General features: G+C 45.4%; 1 protein-coding gene across 2 annotated transcripts; it reads left to right on the top strand.

The window, feature by feature from the left end:
* Window positions 1-711: 711 nt before the first annotated feature.
* Window positions 712-15,914, top strand: SUOX (sulfite oxidase). Of its 2 annotated transcripts, XM_066585079.1 has the most exons (5): window positions 716-797; window positions 7,468-7,547; window positions 9,097-9,163; window positions 12,504-12,678; window positions 13,392-15,914. In XM_066585079.1, the coding sequence occupies exons 3-5, from the start codon at window positions 9,105-9,107 to the stop codon at window positions 14,856-14,858; spliced, it is 1,701 nt and encodes a 566-aa protein (XP_066441176.1). In that variant the 5' UTR covers window positions 716-797; window positions 7,468-7,547; window positions 9,097-9,104; the 3' UTR covers window positions 14,859-15,914. The 2 variants fall into 2 exon arrangements, with proteins under 2 accessions (XP_066441169.1, XP_066441176.1); XM_066585072.1 differs by lacking the exon at window positions 7,468-7,547 and having other exon boundaries at window positions 712-797.
* The last annotated feature ends 1,089 nt before the right edge of the window (window positions 15,915-17,003 follow it).

Here is a 17,003-nt window from a genome sequence, read left to right on the forward strand (position 1 = left end):
GAATTAGCGGCCGCAGGCGGATTTGCTGCGGTGAAATTCCGTGGCAAATCCACCCCGTGTGAACCTAGCCTTACAGTCGCTGCAAAATGAATAAGATTTTGAAACTGACGTGTGGAGTGGATTTTATTGCCGCAGCCCGTCCATTTTATCACCGTTTCTGCTGCAGCATTCAGGCTTTCCACACAAAAATACGTGATAAAACCCGCGATAAATGGTGCAGGGCTTGAGGTAGACTTCCTGCTGCTGCAGCCTGTCTGCTGTAAATCAGCCCTGTGTAAATGGCGCTATAGCCTATGGTTACATGTAGCCAGAGCTGCGGATTTTCCACCGCACAACTTGCAGCATTTCCCCAAAAGAGTGAACCACGCGCTTCCACAGCTGATTTCACGGTCTTGGTGCCTCCTTCACGCGTGCCCTGTAGTGAGCGCCACGCCGCCGCTCACTAGTGGTGCCCGAGATATCTGAGGTAAACTCATAAATTGTGACAAGACACCCTCCTTGCCAACATCCCCTTTTTTATTTTGTCAGTGGTGTCATGTGGTAAACATTTTTCCCCAGGGCTGAGAAGGTTGGGAAACATTGGCCTAAGGGCTAAAAGCTGCCCTAAACCACAGCTGCCTGGAGTCTCCATGACACCATTTCTCATGGTCCACGTCACGGCTCTCCATAGTGCTAGCCCGCCGTGCGCTGGCTCCGCCCCTGTGACGTCAGTCCACTCCCCCTTATAAGGGGACAGCTGGCACCCCAGTGCGACTCCGGCTGTCAGCGGCGAGGAGGACGGCGGCGCCTCCCGGCAGGTAATGCGTGTGCGAAGGAGCAGCGCCATTATGTAAGCGCGGCGGGAGCCCCGAGGAGACCCTCGCAGGCTGCAGTGCAGGGGGACGACACGTGTGGCGCTGTGACAGGACGGGGAGCCGCTGGGCACGCAGGGCTGCTGCTGGGGAAACTTTCTCCTTGACTGTCCGTTATACAATTGGGGTATATTAGGGTTTATTCATTAAAACCCAAGCTATGTATATAATATGCAAATCGGTATATACTATATAACTGCTGTATACACTTTTGCCCAATGGTGTGAGCGCTGCAGAGTTCTCCACCCATTATATAATTAGAACGGGCGGACTACTTGGCAGGATTGCGCAATATCAAAAGTTCTACAACTTTCTGATGCACTTTGGTGTTTGTTCGGTTCTTCTCCATTTTCAGGATCTCTGCTGTCGGTGAATAGCGCTACTCTGCCCAGCGCTAATACTGTGCGATGCCGCCCTAGGGCTACAGGGCAACCGCACTGAAGCGATCGAGGCGATGGCTAGTTTATCAGCTGATCATGCGGGCGTAATGATGCTCGCTGGTTGGCAGGCCATGTTTCCACGTAAAGGGGGATGTGCTGCCAACAAATGCAAACCGTATGCGGACGAAAGATCGTCGTTACAACCGTTTGCCTCCGTGCTAACGATGATCTTCTACACGGACACAGCGGTAATGAACGCAGATTGACATGGTGTATTGTTGACTGGCGCTTGCTAATGGGTACTTTTGCCCATGTAAAACCACCCGTAGGCCGACTTAACACAGGCGATATTTACGCATTGCAAGATGCATGAATTTGACCACCATTCTTTTGAGTGGGGTCATACACATGCGCTTTTTTTTTTTTTGCTCCCCTGCATTGCATCGCGGCATGTCCTACTTTAGGCCTGCCCCCCGCATCGCCCATTGTTTTCAATGGGATCGGCGGCAACATCGCATGCAATGCGAGGTCCCCCCATTGAAAACAATGGGAGACACTGCGATCGCTGCTTGTCCAAAGTAATGTGAGGTGGTTGCGATATAAAGTCTAGCATCCACGGAAAAATCACATATTGGTGAGCGCAGATATCACATTCCCCCGTGTGAAATTAGCCTAAGGTTATGTTTATGCGTAGTGGGTGGCAAAATCCGCAGCATTTCTGCAAAAGACAGAGTCAAAATCTTCATCAGAAGCACAGCTGATTTCAGAAGATGCCGAGCTTCCCCCCTTACCACTGACGTCTTGGCGCTTCCTTCCTTCACTGGGTACCTGGCGCGTCTAGTAAGCGCAACGCCGCTGGCCACTGCAGCATCACCTGACCAGCGGCGCTGTGCTCACTAGAGGCCCACCTGCCTCCACTGACTGTAAACAGGCAGTCGTTCATAGATGACAAAGAGGTATGCATGCGCATCCTTCGCTGCCCACACTTTGGGATGTGCCGAGGCTCTGGTCCTGACATTGGTGTAGGGCCCAGCAGTCGGACCCCCAGCAAGTCTTCTCCCTATTTTAACTTGCTGATCGTAGGGGTCTAACCCCTGTGACCCCTCCCCAGCAATCTTGAAGTTGTTATGATGGCAATATCCGTTTAAGCAGAAATGTTGAAAAATTTAAATGCTAAATATATTTGAAAGTTTCTGAACTTTTCAAGCCCCAGATCCGCATCAATCCAGTGATTGCCGACGGGTTTACATATAGAAAGGGGGTTTCTTGATGAGACGAGCGCTGTCATGCTTTATAAACACAAGGGTGGGTTCACACATGGATGATTTGCAGAACAGCTTTACCAAAACCCATACCACTTGGTGCAGATTTCACCCCTTTGGGTTGAATTTAACTGAAAGGGTAAAATCTGCTGTGGTTCCTCCCAACAATTGTAGATTTGGGGGGTTTTTTGTTTGTTTTTAATCTGCAGACAACCCGCTACATGTAAATGCACCCCGATACCAGGCCCGCTTATGGACAAAAGATGTTTGTTTCTTCTTCCTAACATCAGAAAGCTTGTTCCGCTTATTGGGACTAATGTCCTGAACAATGCCCCACAAAGAGGAAGTGATCCGGAGGAATGCCACAATGTTATCTTTACAAGCTATGTAATCCTCGGTCGGGACCAGTTTGAGCCACCTCCGCCTGTAAAACTACTTCTGTCTTGTGTGTTTTTCAGTTAATTAGGTTCCTCATAAAATAACGGTGTAAGTGGCGGAGTACGATCTGTACCGACTAGCAAACGCTCATCTAGTGGATTTGTGATGCACTTTTTTTTTTTTTTCTCCTACTTTAGAAATTGCATAAGAATGCTGTTACACATTAACATTGGTCAAAAACACAAAACATGCAGAATCTAACAACGCTGATCACTCTTGGCCTGGGTTCACACGGGGCGGATTCCCGTCGGAAATCTCGCGGTTTGGCCGCAGCAAAAACCACAAGACTTCCGCCGGGAGAACCGCCGCGGAAAGAGCCGCGGCAGCTTTGAAGCGGCCTGGTCGCTCGCTCTTTCGCTGCAGCCGGCGCTCCCATAGAGGAGAGTGCGGCCGCAGCGGAATGAAAAAAAGAATGGACATGCTGCATATTCTGAAACCACGGCTGTGGCCGCCGCACCCGCAGTTCCAGCCGGACTTACCGCAGCGGATTTGCCGTCCCGTGTGGACGAGATTTCTGAGAAATCTCGTCCACATGGCTGGCTAATCCCGAGATTGGCGGCCGCGGGCAGATTTGCCGCGGCGAAATTCTGCGGCAAATCCGCCCTGTGTGAACCCAGCCTAAGATGTAAACCGCATGTGCGTTTACCAAAAGAATGCGCGTCTACACTTTTTCTTTTTTCCATCACAATAGATAATTTTGAAAAGGGTCTAGGAAAGATAGAGGAGGGATAAAATGCAACAGATTGTGCCATAAGTTTGGTTCTAAATATTCTAAGCTGCATTTACACACACAGATGATCGCTCAAAATTAGTCAGAAACTGACCTTTTTGAGCAATCATTTTGCATAGGTACTAATAGGCTAATCAGTAATGAATGAAGCTAGTAGCTTCATTTGCATGTATTTAGGGAACAGCAGGTGTTCTGTATTCTAAGTACATGGCTATTGTTCTCCAGTGGGACAGCAGCTGTTAAAGAATGTTATCAGCGCTGCTGAGCAGAAGTGCAGTCCCTCTTATCAGGGACGAGGATTTCGTGCTGACCTGAAGTCAGCGATGGACAATGGCTACCTATACAGTTGGGTCCTGTTGCCATTAACTTCTAAAGTTTGTTTACAAACAATTATATATTTATTATATGCGCGTGCATTGTATGTTTTAACAATGTCACCTGCTATGGTTTTCTGTCCTGTCAAGAAAAGTGTTCTTGGCCCAACAGTCACTGAAGGGGTGTGAGTGCCTTCAATGGGTTATCCCCTATCCACATGATAAGTGATAACTTGCTCATCAGTCGGGGTTCATCGACTCCCACTGATGATTATTGAGCGAGGTTTCAGCACATCCTGAAGTGAGGGGGTTGGTGGTCGCACATGTGCATTGCTATTCTAGTTATTTTAGTGGGACTGCTAGAGGTAGCGGAGCCATTGAACTTGTCTCTTTCTGGCCGTTCTATTGGAATGTAAGAAATGCCGATGCGCATGTACGGTACATGGATGTCTGATGCAAGTTGTACTCGAATCTTGAGCGTAACTCGCAGGCGGCAGTCCGGCACAGGCTTAGCAGTAACGTCTGTTATCCCAGGGTCCTCGCAGAACAGTCTAGAGATGCACAGCGATGACCACAAGTCTTCTAAGGTCTGTATGTTCTACTGAAGGATGTTGCTGAATCTCCGATGTTTCTTGATGAACCAACCCATACAGAATTTCCTAAACATAGAAACATTTCCTTGGGTTGGGGCTTCAGATGTTGTTGGCTAGTTTTTGAAGTTGTATCTGATGATGGGGTGCGGCCAACCTAATGGTACTGCAGGCCCCTGATAAGCAAATAAACACTTGGTGCATGCGGAGCATGTTTACTGCTGCGGTTTGGTGTATGTGTCCATTCATTTTGTGATAATATATGCCGTAGTTTGTTTTTTATTCCCACAATGCAGCATGCTCTAGGTATGCCATGGCAGAATGCCTATCAAGCCATCCCCGTGGGGTGGCTTGATAGAATGCCTGCCCGAATGCAGTATGTTGTAATGCCATTGCATTACATCCTGCTGCTGGAGCAATCAAAGCATCGCAAATTGTCCTCTGTGGAGACTTTGGGGGAGGGGGGGGGATAAAAATAAGAACAATAAAGTTTTACATTATTATTATTATTATTATTATTTAATAATCATAAAAGTGAAAAAAAAGGCTTTGCCATATTTGTACTAAAATAATCTAAATAATAAAACAAAAAATACATATTTGGTATAGCTGTTTTTGTAAAAGTCCGATCTATCAAAGTGACGCATTATTTATCCCGCACGGTGCACGTCGTCTGGAAAAAAAAATTGTTGAAAAAAAATGCGTTTTTTTTTTTGTAATAAAAAGCGATCAAAAGTTGTATGTATTCCAAAATAGTACCAACGCAAACTACAGGACGTCCAGCAAAAAATTAGCTCTCGCACAACTATCTCTATGTAAAAATAAAAAGGCTATTGTGCACAGAAGGAGGCAGAAAATAAATGCAGTATAGCGGGAAAAAAAAGAAAAACCTATATAAGTTTGGTATTGTAGTAATAGTACTGGCCCATAGAATAAAGTTATCGTGTCATTTTTGTTGCAGTTTGTGGGCCGTAGAAACAAGACACAGCGAAAGATGACGGGGGTTCGTTTTTTTTGTTTGTTTTTTTTCTTTCTTTTACTCCACTTAGAATTTTTTTTAAAGGTTTTTCAGTACATTATCTGATACATTAAATAGGACCATTGAAAAACAACTTTTCCCACAAAAAAAGCCCTCACACAGCGACATCAATGCATAAATAAAGGAGTTACGATTTTTAAAAGGGGGGGGGGGGGGGGGACAAAAGCAGGAAAACAACTTGATCACTAAGGGGTTAATTATATTTAGGTACAACATTTTCTGATACGATATATATTTTCCTCCCTGTCACACATCATTTTATGCTTTCATGCTTTTGGAGACATTCGATTAAAGGGGTTGTCCTGCGCCGAAACGGGTTTTTTTTTTTTTTAACCCCCCCCGTTCGGCGCGAGACAACCCCGATGCAGGGGTTAAAAAAACAAACCGGAGAGTGCTTACCTGAATCCCGGCGGTCCGGCGTCTTCATACTCACCTGCTGAAGATGGCCGCCGGGGTCTGCTCCCTCCGTGGACCGCAGCTCTTCTGTGCGGTCCATTGCCGATTCCAGCCTCCTGATTGGCTGGAATCGGCACGTGACGGGGCGGAGCTACACGGAGCCGGCATTCTGCACGAGCGGCCCCATTGAAGACAGGAGAAGACCCGGACTGCGCAAGCGCGGCTAATTTGGCCATCGGAGGCCGAAAATTAGTCGGCACCATGGAGACGAGGACGCCAGCAACGGAGCAGGTAAGTATAAAACTTCTTATAACTTCTGTATGGCTCATAATTAATGCACAATGTACATTACAAAGTGCATTAATATGGCCATACAGAAGTGTATAGACCCACTTGCTGCCGCGGGACAACCCCTTTAAGTCTGTCTTTAAATCATTTATTGTCCTGTCGGCCATATGCGGCTTTTCCTGTAGACTCTGGTGACACCGTAGCTATATAATTCATGGCAATGGCTTCATGATCATACAATTAGTAGCTAAGGTTATCAGTCCTCTAAGATAAGACGCTGTATTGATCCCTTGTCAACTATGTGAGCAATAAGGTCCGTTGACTCTCTTATTGGCGCTCTTCCAAATTTGTAACTACTGGCACGATCCTTACACTAAACCACCTGTTATCAGAGGGTTATTCTCTTCTACCTTTCTCTTTGGGAGATATGGTCTGGGCGCAGGCAGGCTTGAGTTATAACTTATATTTAGCATAGTAGTTGAACAATGCCACGTAATGAGGGTTTTCTTAGAACTATCAGTTTAATTGCTACAATTTTTGCTATTTTTGATCTGCTAATTACTCTTCTACAAAAATTAGGAATTTTTTTTTTTTTTTGTAACTGAGAAATGACTAATTTCTGAACATGAAAATGATATTGAAAATGTGAGATTGGTTCTTGTTCTGAAGTTAGAGGATAAAAAGCGAAGAACTAAAAAAAACTGAACTGGTAATTTGGGTTTTAAACCACTTCTATGGGACTACAGTAAGGTTGCACAAAATTCTGTTCTCTCTGTGAATGGGACAGTCATGGCAGATTAAATCATTACAAGGAGGAGGACCGGCTCCGTCGATCATCACTTGCATTACATTCTTCTAAGCTGGTGTATCAGCCGCTTGTCACTCCGCATAAAGTCCTCCTTCACCCCTACATATTAAACTCAGACTTGTGAGACCGTTTGTAAAGTCTCTCAATAGGAACTTGGATGCATTTACCTATTTCTGAGGAGCACCAAGAGAAAATCAAGAAGGGAATATTTATTAATCCCCAGACAACTTCACAAGGATGAGGACATTCAGTCGGCTGAAGGACCACGAAAGAAGCATGGAAGGCTTTCAAAATTGTCAACTTCTAACTGCGTAAGAGAAAAACAGCTGTAGAATTTTCCCGAAACTAAATATCGTCTATTCCTATTTTAGATGTCTTCCCCATTAATTTCGGTGACGAACACGGGAGCATTTTCATTGGGATATCGTGGTCCTTGAGAAGCGTTATAAAGGTAAATGGTGACCTGCAATGTTGGCAGATTACTACTGAATGATTAGAAGAGACGTCCTATATGAAGCGTGTACATGTGGTTTCTTTCTACTAAAAGAAAATCACACTAAATACACCCCCCCCCCCCCCTCCATAACCTCCAAACAAGGACCAATCTTGCATTCTCAATGTTCAGCGGCTGAAAATTAGGTAAGATTAGTTAATGGCGTCTCCATTACAAAACCTGTGTTGAACAGCGTTATTTTAGAACTCTTGTGGACGACCAACATTATCACTTTACCAGGCTGCTTCCACCAATTCTGAGTGGTATGTGCCAAATTTTCCTTGTGTATCCATGTATCGGGCTACTAAACTGGAATGTCAATTATTAGAAGACTGACAATGTTAATTGCGGATTGGACATTGACTTCAATGACATGGAGCGTGCTGCGATTTGATTTCCGCATGCAAAAATCCGCAAATCAAATCCACATGCTTTAATTCAGGTGCAGATCGTCCACATAGGTGCCACGCGTGGATTCTGCAATTCAAATCCACCTGTGGACATTGGGTCTAAAGGATATGACCAAGTAGTTGGATACTGGGAGAAGGTGGGTGGCTTGCAGGAACAGGATTAGGAGGGAGCATTTGGAAAGTAGGGATGAGGTAGGGGCTGTTGAACATAAGTATCAGAGCAACGTAAGGAGCTGGCAGACAGTGAAAGGGATGGTAAAGTATTGGCAGAGGCAGCTGAGATGTATAGAAGAGGTGATGGGCCTGTAGAAGAGGTATAACAAAACGGTATTGGCACATTGGCAGGCATAACATCTCGGGCTATTAGACGTCTGTAAGGCTGGGTTCATGCGAACGGATTTAATTTGCGGATTTCACAGTCACCGTCCAACGATAAAACGTGGGCATTGAAAGGCATGTATTTTTAAACTTTCCTTCACACTTGTGGGTACAAATTGCTCTATTTTAGCACTGATTCCGTGAGGACGGCCTCAGTATGTCTGTGGATGCAAGCGATCCACAGTCCATATGTAATTAACATTGCGTATAAGCAGCAGAAACGCTCGCAACTTGATACAAAAATCAATATAAATGCCAGCTGGAGGGGAAGAGAGATCCATCTTCCGCATGAATGATGCGTGTACATCTGCAGAAAACCGCATGCATCCGCGATCATTTGCAATTATTTTCCGCAAAGGATTGCAGGGCTTCCCCCTCCCCCATATCATGCAGGTTCAAGCCATAAATGGGCAGCAGAGACCCACTTGGAAGTTCTTGCCATGGGTCAGAGCTGACCGGTCACTGCTGATCACAACCCCATATGCTGCTGTCGTCGTTGGCTCAGTGGTGCCAGTAAGGCATAAATTTGGGAAATCTGACCTGTATAGCCACTGTGATAATTTGGCAGCTTGGTCAACTAGTGAAGCATTAACTCCCGTAGGGTCATGGGGGCAGTTTTGAATGTGCAACTGGCCTCTTGCTGCTGCAACTGACCCCCGTTTTTTGCTGTTTTTGGCTTGTATTTACTTTTTTCAACTTGTTTTCTGTCTCTGATTTAGGGTGGAACATGACGCTGCTATGTAGGGTTCAGTCGGTGGCACTATGCAGCCTGGCAAGACCACAGAGGTGAGTGACCAACCCATTTCTAATAGGGTAGATGGAAAGGATGCCAACAGCACAACCTCAAAGCTGGACAGATGTATGCAAAGCCACCGTAACGGGTCCCGATCCGATGAAGACCACAATTGTGATATCAAATGTAGATAAAGAAGATGGCAGCATCCGTGGTGTGATTTAAAAATTGCTTTTTAATTCCTCCAAACGATAAAACAACGTTTCGACCAACCGTAGCTATCACAATGTCTTTGCTGGCAAAGCAAACATCTTATAGGTACTATGATCCGTTATGTTCACGGTGTTTTAAGGTGTTAAATAGTCAGGATCGACGTTTTCTCTGATCTTCACCTCTAGGGTGTAGCCACACGGTCTGCTGCCAAACCACAACTACCCACAGTGGCCACCGCAGGTGGTTGTGATTCGGCCACTTGCAACCAAGCTGTGTGGCTTCACCCTTTATAGCAGGGCTGCAGTTGTCCATTACAGTCTCCTTCCCGCTTGTAATAGCGCAGTTATATGGGTTCTGGCTTGGTTTTCAATTCCCAATCCTTGCTCTACAGACCTGTATAAAGGGGCAAGCATTGATTTGGAGGAATGCTGCCATCCAATAGGTGGCGCTGCAGAGGTATTGTTCCATCTTCCCTATTTGCATATTATCCAGAGGAGCATGCATGGCCTTATAAGTCTCACTCACCTTCTAGGTGCTCTCCCTAAGGAGAAATGTTACCCCCTCTCGACCATCTGTACCGTGATGTACAGTAACCGCATGACATGATGATTTAAATCAAAGCAAACAATATACCGTCTTGTCATGGTGCATAAAAAGGTTAAAGCAATGCATGCATAAAGTGCAATGATTACACAACGACCCTACAGTATGCTGGCTCCTCAGGATACTGTGCATTGGTGTGATATCAGAATTATTGCTCGCCCCGTGACGTCTTACTGTCATTTTGTCTAATGAGTAACCCTATTAATGTCGAGCTTGCTGACCTGTATGTTGGACTTCTGCTCCTCAGCTCAATCTTTCCCATGAAGCCTTACATAGGCCCCTGCATCATCTTCCATCATCTTTCTCTACAAAATCGTTCTTCTATTTGAAATTTCTAATATTTTATTTAAAAAGCTTAACCCCTTCATTACTGCCAATATACCTTTTTGCACCAGTCCCTAGACACCTTGTGCTAGGCCAACAACTTTCAATGTCGGTCTAGTCTAATGGTTGCGTGAGTGTCTCTGCTGCACAAAGTGGGTGCCCAGCTGTCTGACAGGTGGGCTCCTAACCAAATGGCCAGGATAGAAGAAAACTCTGCTCCCACCTGTTTAAGGCCTCATGTCCACGGGTTCCGTGGGTAGGAGCCCAGCTGCGGGATCCCACCCTGCCCGCGGCATGAGGACATTACTTACCAGTCCAGATGCGTGCGGGTCGCCTGGAGTCTCCTCTGTACATGTGGGCGGGCGTGCCTGCCGGCATGCCCCCTGCACATGCGCAGTGAAGATTTTTTTTTCTATCTCCTGCTTTCCCACAGGACCCGCAGCACACCTGGAGTGACAGTTCCCGGTGTGCCGCAGATCGGACAGCTTCCATTGACTTCAATAGAAGCCATCCCTGTGGGACCCGTGGCAGAACGCAGCAGGCCGTGATTTGTTTTCTGGACCTTCCGGACCATGCTTGAATTAAGTTGCGGGCGCCCATGAATAGTCTATGAGTTGCTTGAACTCCGGATCATCCATGTGGGTACACCACACGGATCCTGGAATTCAAACCCGCCCGTGGACATGAGCTCTGGTCGCTATGGTTCATGGCACCCGCAGGAATTGAATTGCTTTCAGACGGAGGACGTTTCGGCTGTCACTCATTACCCGATGGGTCAACATGGCTGCTGGAGACCTAGTGGATGGCTTCCAGGTCTGCCTTGAGCTGAAGACTTTTAGACCCTGATAGAAGCATACTACACTGCATCACAAAATACTGCAATGTATTGTGTGAGCAATTGACTGATCGCATCTTCAAGTCCCCTTCTGGGACTAAAAAAATGTTTTGGTGTTTGGTTTTGGTTTTTTTTGTTTACTGCTTTTATCATGTTCTTTCATGCGAAAACTTTTTTCCCTATTTTTATTCTTTTTTTTTTTTTCTCCTTTTGAGGAAGGAGGCTGCGCCAATTGGTTTCCTATCTCTCACACAGTGAATGCCATAAAAGACAAATTAACAAAAAGCAATTAAAAAGTCGCATGTACTACCACACACAACCCTATAGACAAGGGTGTTGCTGTGTTTGGAAGAAGGCGGCCATGTTTTTCTAAACCTGAAAACCTCTTTAACCATTTCATTATTCAGCCAAATAAACAATAGGATAGTTAAGTTATTAGTTTTTGTGGAATTGCCTACTAAACCATAGAAGAAAGTTCTGAGTTTATCATTCTCGGTATGGACGTTTCTAGGCTGTGGCCTTAAGCTGCACCCTGCAGCTTCTAATAACTAATTCTTATCTACTTGTTATATTTTCTAGTCAATTACCTTCCTTGCGTCTTATCTTATCTGCTATGACCTGCAGCTGATATGTGCTTTCACTCTGTTACTACTTGCGAGATAAAGTATAGCTGTTATGTTAAACTTGGTGGCAGATTGGGAACTTTAAGTGACTCCAAGTTCTAGGTGGAGCCAACACAAATGGACAGGGTCAGCAAACTGTTGGCTACACAAACATTGGTGTTTGGTGGGAACAAGGCTTAATACGATGGTAGGCCTGTGTAAAAGCAGTACAACAGTAGGTCACTTTAACCTGCAGTGACGTCAGAAGGAATGAAGTGCTGGCATTTATTATACCTGAATGCTTGTTGCTTGAGTATCTCCAGCGGTCTCGTTGAAAGTGAACGGAGCGGCTGCGTGCTTGTGTAACTGGGGCTCCGTGCATTAAGAGTCCAGTGATGAGGACATGGGATGCGGGACCCACTTTCTGGGGATCAGTGGTGAGACCCCCATCGATCAGCAGGTCATCTCCGGTTAGGGGATTCATTGTGATCCTGGTACAACCCAAGTAAGGCAGATCCAAGGATTTTCTCTTGCCCATGTCTCATGCAAAGCCACAGAGCGATGTTGAATTTTCAATAGTCTGCCATTAGATTACCAAGAGACTGATCTTGACTACCATCGGCCACATAAAGTACACTCTTACGAAAGCATGCATGTGAGCAGATAATGGATCTTTGTGGTACTGGCATATAATTCTGCACACAGTTGTTTTTATCATAAATTGTGTATGAATTTGAATTGAGGTGGTGGGGTGGGGGTATTGTGCCTCAACAAGGCTTCACGCATTGTCTTCATAAACTGTATATTGTCTTCTAGGTTGCAGAAACACATATTCATGTCCGTACGAATGTGTACAGTGAAGAATGAGTCCAGGAGGAATTGGAGCAAAGAAACTGGGACCAGAACAAACCACTGGGAATGGGGTGCCACCACCGCCGGAGTATTGTTGGGATTGGGTTCCATCCTGATTTTTGATACCCATAGGCGAAAAGTAAGACTATCTTGATATATTGCAAAATTAAACCCAGTACATGAGCTTCAAACGTTCATGAGTTATGTCTATGCTCCCTTGTAGGTTAGTAAGACCGGTTGCACACAAACAATCTGGATTCTGCATATGGGTTTCCACAGTGGAATCCGGCTGGCAACCCTGCGTACCTGCATTCTCTATAATGCGGATGAACGCAGATGCTCCCTGTCGGTCATGCGCAGTACAGCATTTTTAAGAAATATATTTGTATTTCCTGCACTGTCGCTAGGCGAAGATGTGGCTACCCCCACCCATCCGCAATGCCAATTGTGGATGGGCTGCAGGTCAGACGGCCTCCTTTGAGTTCAATGGAGGCCGTCCGCACTGAGTCTGCAGGAAAATGGAGCATGCTGAAATTTTTCCTCCACACACACAATACGCAATTCGTATCCAAGAGTGTGAAGAAAAAACATTACATACCCTTTAGTGCATACGATTTGCTGCGGACGCTGACCATGAATTCCGCAATAGGAATCCGTTCATATGAAGCTGCCCTATGTGTTGCCTGTAACTTTCAAAAACGGGCCACCCAATCACTTGTTAGTTTATGTACCTGTATACGTCCCATGCCGTGCGTGCGTGCGTCCGTCCGTCCGTCCGATCTTTAGCTTGTACAAATAGTTGCTGTTAAAGTTTAGACAAGCCATTAATAACTAACTTTCTCTTTCACGAAGGTCCAAGCAGAGTCTGAAAAAGAAGCGGTCTCTTCCCATTTCTTGCCGCAGTATACGAGGGCAGAGGTGAAGAAGCACACAAATCCTTCTGACAGAATATGGGTTACATATGCGGGAGAAGTTTTTGACATCACAGATTTTGTGGATTTACATCCTGGGGGAAAAAGCAAAATTTTGCTGGCGGCTGGAGGAGCTTTAGAGCCCTTCTGGGCCCTTTATGGCGTTCACAAGAGTGATCATGTATTGGAAATTCTGCAAGAGTACAAGGTGGGAGTGATCAGCCCTGATGACAAGGAGGAACCGCTTGATTTTTCTGATCCCTACTCTGGTGATCCTTCTCGACATCCTGTTCTAAAGGTCAATAGTCAGAAGCCTTTTAATGCTGAGCCTCCCCTTGAAATGTTGACTGAGAACTTCATCACCCCAAATGTGCTGTTCTTCAAGAGGAATCACTTGCCAGTGCCAAATATTAACCCTGACGAATTTCAGCTTATTGTAGAGCGACCACCTGGAGCAAAGCAGGGTAAACCATTGAAATTGTCCCTTAAAGACCTCAAGACCAAGTTTTCACGACATGAAGTGACTGTTACTTTGCAATGTGCTGGAAATAGGCGCTCTGAAATGAATGCTATAAAGACCGTTAAAGGACTGGACTGGGGTGCAGGCGCAATTAGTACAGCTCGTTGGGCAGGAGTACGACTCAGGGATGTCTTATCAGATGCCGGCTATACGGAGAACACGCCCAATGTGCAACATGTCCAGTTCGAAGGCTTGGATCAAGATGTAACTGGTACAAAGTATGGAGCATCCATTCCTTTTAGGCATGCAATGAGCAAGGACCATGAAGTCCTGCTTGCTTTTGAAATGAATGGTGAGGAATTGCCGAAAGACCATGGCTTTCCTCTACGGGTTATTGTGCCAGGTGTGGTAGGTGCCCGCAATGTGAAGTGGTTGGGGCGCATTATTGTAAGTGAGGAGGAAAGTTCTAGTCACTGGCAGCAGAATGATTACAAGGGCTTCAATCCAAACGTGGATTGGGATACTGTAGATTTTTCTTCTGCTCCAGCCATACAAGAGCTACCTGTACAGTCTGCAATTACAGAACCAAGGCCTGGAGAAATCATCACCCCAGATGAGGATGATGGAAAAGTGACCATCAAAGGATATGCCTGGAGTGGAGGCGGAAGAGAGATTGTACGAGTGGATGTGTCGCTGGATGGAGGAAAGACCTGGAAAGTGGCTGATCTCATTGGAGAGGAGAAGAAGGGATTGGTATGGGCATGGAAATTGTGGCAACTGGAGGCAACTATTCCTGCGCAAGACAAAGAAATTACAATCATCTGCAAAGCTATAGATAGCAGCTATAATATGCAGCCTGATACGGTAGCTCCAATATGGAACTTGCGGGGGGTATTGAATAACGCATGGCATCGTGTAAGTGTCACAGTAGCCAGAGACCAACACTGATATGAAGAGGCCGCTCTCCAAAGGACAGAGAAATGGGGTGAAGGGGGATGCGTAAAATATTTAAACTGACTTGTTGCAATAATAACTTGTATAGAAATAGGTGTGTTATTAGATAATACCTCATTATGATGCTACTTCTTGTTCATTGGATACTTTTGCGATTTCTGCATCTAAACTGAACTGGTATTTCATACTGAAATTCAGTGTAATGCCAGACTTCAGCCAAATTGTAATAGCCGGACCCTTCTCTTACTTAGAGTTGGTGCTATGGAATTCCTATAAAGAGATATTTTGTGCCTGCACCAAAATAAGTATATAATTAAATTATGTGCATTTGTTTTGTGTCATATACATTAAAGTAACCCTCCATTTTACGGGACAGAACGGGCAGGGGGGTATTTTACCTACAGTTATTGGTTGCTGCCATCCCTGGGGGGTAAGGGGGGCGGCAGAGAAGATCAGCTGTAAGTGATATATCCTCCTCCAGCTCCAGTCGTGGGACAGAACCTTGTCCTGAAACCGGAGGGTAACTTTAACTACTGAGGTAGTTCTAAAGTGCCCACTTCCCCAGGGAAGTAAAATCCACAAGCTTGGAATGTTTTGTGTTTGAATGAGAATGTTATGGTATAGTAACTACAGAATAAGCTGCCATGTTTGTACATGAAGAATAACACTATTTGTGACCATTATATGACTTTTATTTGGCATATTGCACCAGTTATCAATGTAATTTTTGGTCTTCCCTGAGCTGTTGGGTGGAGAATATCAGCTATGATGTCTCCCAGGCACATCGCACACAGAAGAGGAGATCCTGCTCTTCTCTCTCTAACTTCCATACACCCAGAAGATGCATGAAGGACATTGTAGAGAACAGTGTAGAAGGGATTCTCTAGCACCTCCATCCTCCTACTCTCTTCCTTCCCCACAGACTTCTATGGGCAGCACAAGACAGAAGCAAGCAGAGACTCGCTCCTGTAATGCATCCTGGTGTGTCTGTTAATATCAATAGAAAGTAGCTATTAGCAAGGAACAAAACTTTTCTGCGCTCAGTGAATGGTTCGTTTTCACAAATGGTGGTTGTCAAGAACGTATAGGAGTTACACTTACTGGGGAGGAGGGGGGTATGATAACCATGAGCCCCCTCCTTGAAGTGATGTCTCCTTTTTTCTCCAGAAAGACGTTTCCAAGCGTTAAAGATGAAGTAATAACACTTTTTATTTCCAATGTTCGCTAAAAAAACGGGCAACGCGTTTCTGTGCTCACAGGCACCTTTCTCAAGCCTGGCTTGAGAAAGGTGCCTGTGAGCACAGAAACGCGTTGCCTGTTTTGGAAATAAAGTGTTATTACTTCATCTTTAATGCTTGGAAACGTCTTTCTGGAGAAAAAAGGAGACCTCACTTCAAGGAGGGGGCTCATGGTTATCATACCCCCCTCCTCCCCAGTAAGTGTAACTCCTATACGTTCTTGACAACCACCATTTGTGAAAACGAACCATTCACTGAGCGCAGAAAAGTTTTTTTGTTCCTTGCTAATAGCTACTTTCTGTTGTATTTCTTTGGGATCACTCTCTTATGAGAGACCCCAATTATTTCCGCAGCTCTCCCCCCTTTGGAGGATTAGCATTGTGTCGTTTTTCACTGAATGACGATCCTGAGGCGCTATCTGGTTACATTCTCTTGTTGATATCAATGGATTTCTTATAAAAGGCAGTGGGCAACAAGTAAAAAGGAAGGTAGACCCCTAATGGCCAGCACTTGAAGGAGATTTTTCGACCCACAGAAGACCTTTAGATAAATAGCATTTAGTTATCATGTAAACATGTTAGTGACTTTATTTTTGCCTGTAACTTTAGGCTGCCTTCACATAGGGTGGAAATGTCAGGCTTTCCGCATGGAAATTCTGACAGCAACCTTAAGCCTGAGACTAACCAGTAAAGTGGACGAGACTTGCAAAAATCTCATCCACACGCCGCGCTGTAACTGCCATGCTGAGTTTCTTTGTCGTGGCATGTCAATTTTATCGCAGTTTCCGTGGCTGCGCCTCTATTGGGAGAGAAGGCCGCAGCGGAATACAGGCAGGGAAGCCTCTTCAAAACCTGCACCGCGTGTTTTGAAGCTGCATCTCTGCTGCGGAAATCTTACAGTA

This window comes from Eleutherodactylus coqui, chromosome 1, assembly GCF_035609145.1.
Source record: "Eleutherodactylus coqui strain aEleCoq1 chromosome 1, aEleCoq1.hap1, whole genome shotgun sequence".
NCBI lineage: Eukaryota > Metazoa > Chordata > Amphibia > Anura > Eleutherodactylidae > Eleutherodactylus > Eleutherodactylus coqui.

What these genes read in the sequence shown, in the direction of transcription:
- SUOX (XM_066585072.1), top strand. Translation starts at nt 9,105, where the DNA reads ATGACGCTGCTATGTAGGGTTCAGTCGGTGGCACTATGCAGCCTGGCA. An exon ending in AGCCTGGCAAGACCACAGAG is followed by an intron (nt 9,164 to 12,503) that starts GTGAGTGACCAA and finishes ATTGTCTTCTAG; the next exon opens with GTTGCAGAAACACATATTCA. An exon ending in TTGATACCCATAGGCGAAAA is followed by an intron (nt 12,679 to 13,391) that starts GTAAGACTATCT and finishes TCTTTCACGAAG; the next exon opens with GTCCAAGCAGAGTCTGAAAA.